A 9,098-nucleotide genomic window follows, 5' to 3' on the forward strand; every position below is an offset into this window, starting at 1 on the left:
TTAGAATTTGAACACGATAAGACAAGATGTGTTTTTTTTTTTTTTTTTTTTTTTCTGTTTTTTTGTCTGTGGTTTTATTGTGAGGCACTCACATGACATGTGCTACTGATTCAAAAGTGTAGTTTTCAATTAAAGTTAAATTATATATTTTCCTTGCCAGCGCATGACCAACACTGTTTCCATACCATTTCATAGACCCTTAGGCAAGACTTCTTATACCTTGTTTTGCGAACTTATTTTTTTGAAGATCGTCAGAGGAGGGCAGAAAAAAAATAAAAATAAAACTTGGTTTTCTTATATTTTCTTATTTAAGCAAATGGTTTTGCCAAAAACTTTCAAGTGGGGGAGAAAATAAAAATAAAATTTTATCGTTGAATGTAAACAGGAAGTAATGGTTAAATGTTTTGAATTTACATAATTAGGAAGAAATTTACATTTACTTTTGGAGATTTTAAGGCAGCAGCGGATGTAATAAAAAATAAAGAAAACTTATTTTTATGTGAAGTTTGCATGTTGTTATGGCGGCGGCGCTGCTTCATCAAACAGGGTGTAAAAAAAGTCTCACCTTATTAAACATGGTAATTAATTAGGAGAATTTATTTTTTTAAAATCTATTAAAAACCCTGATTTTTTTCATCGGCTCATTTAAAATCGACATCTTATGTGATCTTTCATGAGATTTCACCAAAAGAAGTAGAAAATATGTGAGGTTAGAAAGTTTCATGTTGAATAATACAATTAAATGATGTTATTTATAATTATACTTTTATTAATACTGATAAGTAATTAAATCTATTTCCTGTTTGTAGATATTGGAGACTTAGTTGGTGTACCCGTGCGAGATAGGTTGAGAGCTGACGTCGGGCCTGCGATAACGGCTGTCAAAGAGCTCGCTACTAGTAAGTTGTAGTTCAAATTATTTTGCATTATTACGAAAATATTAACTGCATTTACATTTTGTAAATGAAAAATAGAATAAGGACAATTAGAAGATAGTTTAACATTTAAAAAATTTAGTGAAGAATTAATAATGAGGATAATAAAATATTAATAATTGATTCTCTGATGTAATCATGTGTTTTAATCTGTGCTTGGCATCGGTAGTTTCTGAATGATTCATGAGCATATACGCAGGGCTTGTATTTGTATTTGTATTAGTATTTGGGGCTTATATATAAATACGTACATTATATAATTAATAGTAATATCACTATAGCATTTATTCATGTGATACAAACAATAATTTGAAATGTCATTTTATATCAACTGAGTTTGTAAGAATGGAAATTCAGTAGGGGATGTAAACATGTGTTATATAAAGAAGTTATGCAGGTGTTGTTATTATCAGGAATTGCACACGGTGTGTGCTATTTCCGTTATAATCATTGCGTTCGTTGTTTGCACTAATCAAATGTCTCATTATTTGGCAGCGCATGCATTATATTGATACTATATAGAGAAGTAATAAAAAGGATAATTATAACACAAACCAGCTATTTTCCAATTGTGGACACGCTAGGACTCGTGTGTAGAATAACATTATTCTATGTAATGTTCAAAAAAATGCAAAAAAAATGTTTAAAAAAATATGTTTGCAAAAATGCAAACATATTTTGTAGATTTTAACTTTTAATATATTATTTCTACTAAGCCATAAAACATAGATTATAAATATTTATATATATTTTTTTTCTTTCCCATCATAACATTACTAGTAGTTGAATGGATTCTTTCTAAAGATTAAATGGTTGCAAATAATGATCACATACAGTTGAACTCGCCTATTACAGTTGAATCCAAAATGGTGTTTTGCGATACGATACGACTTATATTTCCATCAAAATTCATTCAAAATATGTCATAATAATAAATGAGATAAGGATGGAGGCGATATAACGAAAAGCAAAATGTAAAATGTTGTATCACCTTTACATAAAAAGTTAAGCAAATTTAGAACACGAACAAAGACAAACACACACCCACCCAGGATGGAAACATAGAAGCATGAAATCAAACAATTGCGAAAAAATGCATCACACATCATCACACCGTTTCACTGACCGACCAAGGCCGCTCATAAATAATGAGGATAATAAAATATTAATAATTGTTTTTGTGGATTCTCTGATATAATCATGTGTTTTAATCTGTGCTTGGCATCAGTAGTTTCTGAATGATTCATGAGCATATACGCAGGGCTTGTTATTTGAAAATGGCCGGTGAGCTAAAAAACATACTCCACCGAGTAATTACTTGGTGGAGGGGAAAATTTCAACAGTATTTAAAGGTAAAGTTAAGGGTAAAGATAGGAGAATAACCCATAGCTAGCAGTGTCATTGTGCTGAATTGTGTACGGGCGTGGTCCGTGGCTACCTAGCAGATGTAAATAGGCGCTTAATGGTGGATACATGTTCACATCATTCCACAACAACAGGGGCTGAAATGAACCATAACATCGGGGTAACCCCCTACTCTTCCGAAAGATGTAATGGGTTCTTTAAAGTGCACACGAGCCAAATGTATACACTGGACCTCCATTTTAAGTCCTTATCCGAAAACTTGGTTCTACCAACCAAACCATGGGCGAGGAGCGGCTGGAACCAGTGACAATGTTCAGACTGTAGCTAGCCGCGCCCTTGCCTTACCGCTCAGCCACTCAACTCACTTTTGGGGTTTGTACTAGATTTAAGATGAGTGATTTTCAAATCCAAGGTACTCCATTTTTCACAGCCCTGAAGATGATTTTAGGTGAGTAATGGCATGCGAGTACAAGCACAATCACAAGCCCTGTGAACTCGTTTGCCTCCCTCGAATAAATACCGCCTCAAAAACCCTTCTCAACAGTTAATGCCCTGGGGCTTATATTTAAATACATACGTTATATAATTAATAGTAATATCACTATAGCATTTATTCATGTGATACAAACAATAATTTGAAATGTCATTTTATATCAACTGAGTTTGTAAGAATGGAAATTCAGTAGGGGATGTAAACATGTGTTATATAAAGAAGTTATGCAGGTGTTGTTATTATCAGGAATTGCACCGGTGTGTGCTATTTACATTATAATAATTGCATTCGTTGTTTGCACTAATCAAATGTCTCATTATTTGGCAGCGCATGCATTATATTGATACTATATAGAGAAGTAATAAAAAGGATAATTATATTACACAAACCAGCTATTTTCCAATTGTGGACACGCTAGGACTCGTGTGTAGAATAACATTATTCTATGTAAATGTTTAAAAAAATGCAAAAAAAAATGTTTAAAAAAATATGTTTGCAAAAATGCAAACATATTTTGTAGATTTTAACTTTTAATATATTATTTCTACTAAGCCAAAAAACATAGATTATAAATATTTATATATATTTTTTTTCCTTTCCCATCATAACATTACTAGTAGTTGAATGGATTCTTTCTAAAGATAAAATGGTTGCAACTAATGATCACATACAGTTGAACTCGCCTATTACAGTTGAATCCAAAATGGTGTTTTACAATACGATACGACTTATATTTCCATCAAAATTCATTCAAAATATGTCATAATAATAAATGAGATAAGGATGGAGGCAATATAACGAAAAGCAAACAGCCTGTAAAATGTTGTATCACATTTACATAAAAAGTTAAGCAAATTTAGAACACGAACAAATACAAACACACAACCACCCAGGATGGAAACATAGAAGCATGAAATCAAACAATTGCAAAAAAATGCATAAAAAGAGATTTAGAATTTGTAAATTAATATATGCATACTAAAATAGACATTTGAGAATCCTTTTGAACTGCCCTAATGTATGAGCACATTTGGCATTGATAGGCAGATCCTTCCATACTTTTGGACCTGAAGACAACACAGGTTTAAACCTTTTAACTGGAATTAAGAAATCATCTTTGTTTCTGGTATTGTAGTTATGGTTTTCACGATGAGTAGTAAAAAAATGATTAAGTGAAGCTGGTAACATGTCGTATTTGTACTTGTACATAAAAATAGCAACTTCACTTGTATACATGTCAAAAATATTCAAAACATTATATTTAAGAAATAATGGTTTAGTTGGACGCAGATACGAACTGTGTGATATAACTCTTAAGGCACGTTTTTATGGTTATGGTTTATGGTTTTATATTTATATAGCGCCTTCCACGATCGAAACCGTCTCAAGGCGCTTGAAAAATATATGTGAATAATGTATGGAAATAAATTTGACCGGAAATAACCTAAACTAACCAAACAGAATAACCGACAAACAGATAAAAAATAGAATCACACATCATCACACCGTTTCATTGACCGACCAAGGCCGGTCAGCTATTGATTTCACAGGTGTCATAATGATGTGTGTAACTAAATATTGGCCTATCGAGCAACGAAAATGAACGAATGTGAGTGGTCTATAGTGAGTTTTTGTAATAGAAACAATTTGTTTATATATACTTTACTGGCATTTCCCCATAGAAGCAAACCATAGTTGAAAAATTGTTTGACTTAGATAAAATTTGACTTACAGATTATTAATTAATAGAAAACACAACAATTTTGAGTGTAAAATAAGATCAACTTAGAAAATTTGGATGGCTTCCCGCACTCCCGCAAGCAGGCATGAAACTCCCAGAAAATAACCCATCTCCCGCAAGTTGATAATATTTTGCATGTTTTCATGTTTTATCTTTAAACATTAGCTGTTTCCTCTTATAAAGACTCTCTGTTAAAGACCAAAGACCATCGTTTTGGCAGAGGAAAATAAAAAGTAGTTGTCCAATCAAAGACCACTAATAAAATATATAATGACGATAATCAAATTTTTCTATAATAAATTTTGTTATATATGATTTATACATAAAAATATTAGCCAATGCACATCATGCATTGCATCAAGATGTTTTGCTTATACAGTGTTTTGTGTATATTGAATAACGATAATGTTAGGGCGATGTTAGTAATTACTGTAATAGTTTAATGAAGTTGGGTAACACGAGTACAGGGCTTTATGTCTGGCTACCATGAAATGTTTTATTAAGAATAAGCAGACTAAGAATTTATAAGTAAGCTCATGTAGACATCCATTTTAAAACATAAACATTTAATGTATTATTTCTTAATTTCAATATAAGGAGAGAAGACCACATTTAGTGCCCATGGTTCCGAAGTCTCCTCCGGAGCCCCAGGATGGAGTCTCCTAAAAATCAGCAGGGTGGCCTGCTGCACTCCCGTTATTTTCATGTTTTTACTATTGTATTATCAATTGTCTCCCGGAAGTCAGTGCCAATGTTTATCACCATGCACAGCAACATAATATGTAGATGTGTTTAGAAAAATTATTTAAACAGATCTCCCAGATGTGGAATCTTCTAACTTGGGACACCTGCATATGAAAGAACCATTCACTGTGGGGTAGTTTTTAGCTGCAACATAAATAGCGGCCTAATTTGACCTACGTTCAACATAGCCAGTATGCTAGGCCTATGTCTAGTACTAGTAGAATTGTTTCTTCTGTACTTGTTTTAAGCAACTTTCCATTAAAATATTACTAACATCACCACTAACATTGTCTCTACTCGATTAATTTCAATTCAGTTTTAATACAAATTATGGTAAATGCATTGTTTCAATAATATAAAATGATAAATATAATTTATTAAAAAGTGATTATGTAAAAAAACATACACAAAACACCATCTTATGCCTTATAACAACATTTATTATAGAAAAAATAGCATTAATATCACTATTTATTTTATAGTGGTTTTAATTAGAGGGAAAATTTTCATTTGGGTCCACCAAAACCATGGTCTTTGATCTCTAAATAGAAGGAATCTTTAAATTTTCATTTGGGTCCACCAAAACCATGGTATTTGATCTCTAAATAGAAGGAATCTTTAATAGATTATGTTAAAAGATAGGAATTCAAATGGGACCATAGAAAATGGTCTTTAATTAGAGGGAAACCTGTATCTAAAAATAATATACTGTACAAATACAAATAAGTAAACTTCCTCACAAACCATCATAGAAAATATATATGAAAAATATTCCACTTTTAATGAAATACTACCGTAACTTACCAATGAAAGGAAAGGAATAATGAAGTAGAAGGAGAACATTTAGGATTTATGTTTAAATACCATAAAAGGATGTGTAACCACAAGTGATTTCACAACCTAAGTTATCGGTAGGTACTGATCTATTTCAGAAAACTCTTAAGCATCCTCAGTTGAAAGAAGTCATTTCTGGGAGAGCTTTTTTAACATCTAATTATATTTTTTTGTTGTGCATGGTAATAAACATCATCATTGATTTCCTTGAGAAAATTGATAAAGTATTAAAATCATGCAAACATTATGAATTTGAAGATGGGGTATTTTCCAGCTATTCCAGCTTGGCTGTGGGAGATTGGGGAGGCAGACCAGAATTCCAGGAGACTCTGGTGGCTTGCTGGAGATTGGGGACCCCCAAATACTTTAGTAACTCAATTCAATGTTCTATAACCCTGGTTCTTAATAGGTGGCCAGAGTAATTTAATTTGGCCCGTGAAGCAAATAAATAGTAATAAAAGGACAATTTAAAACAAATTAGTAATATAATGGTTGACTTGTATTACACATATTGTAGAGACCTCTATGCACTGAACATAAACGTGAAAACAAAACAGACCAAGAAAGTATGACTTAATCTAACCCTACATACAATGCTAATCCTGCTCCTTAAACTAAGCATTCAATGTTATAATCATTCGATGAATACATTTTAAATAAAGTAAAAGCAAAAATGCAACCCCTGGTTCATGTGCTCAAACCACTTTACGGGAAAATGGCTTGGAAATGTTTTCGAAAATGAGCAAGCTGTAACAGACCATAAATATACTATATAGGCCTATATACACCGACGTAAGTGCTGCCAAGTTTTGTCTCTGTGGTTTGTTCTGTTCACTACGTTTTTCGTTGATAGTGTTTGAACTGTTTGAACTTCATTTTACATTCTTTTACAAACTTGTACGAAGAACAGTGCTCATAAAATTACAAAGGTTAAGGCTAAGGACTAACAACCATTAAACTGATGATGCCCCCCCCCCCACCAAATTAATCACTCAAGTGATTTTAACGATTGCTTCCAACTTGGCAGAAATTATTTTGGCCCATGCTATCAACTGTAAAAATTGTTTGGCCCTCCAAACAAATTAATTAAGAACCTGGGTTATGTAACCATCAACATGAATTCAGTGAATGATGCCAGAATTTATAAAATAAAAGAAAAATCTTCCCTGTGGTGATGTTAAACCAACTAAATCCATTGTTAATAGTCATAGCAACCTAACAATGGAAGACATAATATTATGTCAGTTCAAATTATATTATACTAGTCAATGGAACAAGTGCAGGAAAATGAATTCAACTCCGTGGGAGAATATTCTATTATTTGCAGCTAATGCGTTTGCATTCAAACCTTCCAGTCTCCCGGCAATCAGTATGGTCTTCCGTACTCCCGCAAACAAGCAAAAATCTCCCAGAAATTCACTTACCTCCCGCAAATTCAGTAAAAAAACAAATCTTTTTGTTTTATTTAGGCCTAAACTTTGGTTGCCAACTATTTTTTGCAGTCTGACAGTGCCATCTTCGGCTTCTAAAGGTGCCTATTCTAAAAAAGGGTGGAATAGGGTCACCTCTATAAATATGGTTAAAAAAAAGAAAATATACAGACTTCTGAAGTTAGTTAAATGCATTTCTGTAAAACTATGTCTTCAAATTTCCTTAGTAAGTGAAAAATATTCATAACACCAAATAATTTGCCATTAGTACAAGACAAGGGCGTCGATCTGTGGTTACAAGTGGGGGGGACGAAATGAAAAATAAAGCCTTTGGCTGTATGTTCAATCCTTGGTTGGGGACCAGGGGGCGAAGCCCCCAGAAGCTCTGGTGCCTCCTATAGCCTTTCAATTGATTTTAAGCAATGTAATTAACATTTATTTCCATACGAAATTTTCAAAATATCCAGTGGCGGATCCAGTAATTTGAAATAGAGCTGGGCCCAAAGAGGGACTTTTACAGATGGAGAGAGTAGACCACCTCAGCCCCACCATGGTTGGGGATGAGGCATGAAAATTTATGATTATGGCACCTCTATTGGTCGGAAATGGCACTCTCAGACTGAATTTGAATATAATTTTCATTTTTTTCCACTTTCAAATCGAAAAAATAAAAAAATAGGGATAGTGTGCCAGCTGGGCCCCTTGAATCTGCAAAGCCTTGAAGTTTTTAAAATTATCCTTTTAGTCATAATTATGCCCGCTTATGTATTTCGTGCAAACTAACATTCATAAAAATAATGGTTTATTATCTACTGATTAGCTTGTGACGTATTCAAAATTCGAACCATGAAAAACAAATAAGCTTAAAACAGTCATTAATTTTAATAGGCTTTTTCATGTACAGTACTTTTAAAATCAATCAAGAGTTTTTTGCTTTTCTCCTCTTTTTGGATTTCACTTTTGTCTAAGTAATATTGTGACTACATTATTGTGAGTGGAAATGCCGTCTAATTTACGATCAAACAGGACTAGGGAGATAGGGAGCACACAAAACAGGAGCACACAAAATATTAGTTAGCATTTTGATTTCACAATAAAGGTGATTTACTGAATTTATCATTACCAGGAAAGCAAAATAGAGGGGGGACAGGGAGGGACTTGCACAATTTTGGAAAGTAGATCACATTAGCCCCACCATGGTTGGGGCTGAGGAAAGAAAATTTATGATTATGACACCTCTAGTTGGTCGGAAATGGCACTCTCAGACTGAATTTGAATATAATTTTCATTTTTTTCCACTTTCAAATCGGGGAAAAAAAAAAAAAAAATAGGGATAGTGTGCCGACTGGGCCCCTTGAATCTGCCACTGAAATACTCATAAAAAGTTTTTAAAATTATCCTTTTAGTCATATTACCGCTTATATATTTTGTGCAAACTAACATTCATAAAAATAATGATTTATTATCTACTGATTATTAAAACAGTCATTAATTTAGTCTTTTTACATTTACGGTACTTTTAAAATCAATCAAGAGGTTTTTGCTTTTCTCCTCTT

The 9,098-nt window shown here is 32.8% G+C and overlaps 1 protein-coding gene across 7 annotated transcripts in view; it reads left to right on the forward strand.

Moving 5' to 3' along the window:
• The window catches only part of LOC117121328 (prominin-1-A-like), a 60,659-nt gene that overhangs the window by 23,756 nt on the left and 27,805 nt on the right, over positions 1-9,098 (forward strand). For all 7 annotated transcript variants that reach the window (XM_033266480.1, XM_033266476.1, XM_033266479.1 and 4 more), the window contains exon 7: positions 810-899. In XM_033266480.1, the coding sequence (XP_033122371.1) occupies positions 810-899 (90 nt within the window). The remainder of the gene's footprint in view (positions 1-809; positions 900-9,098) is intronic.

This window comes from Anneissia japonica, unplaced genomic scaffold (genome assembly GCF_011630105.1).
Source record: "Anneissia japonica isolate Jap-2015-1 unplaced genomic scaffold, ASM1163010v1 scaffold21_len1647178_cov195, whole genome shotgun sequence".
NCBI classification, from domain to species: domain Eukaryota; kingdom Metazoa; phylum Echinodermata; class Crinoidea; order Comatulida; family Comatulidae; genus Anneissia; species Anneissia japonica.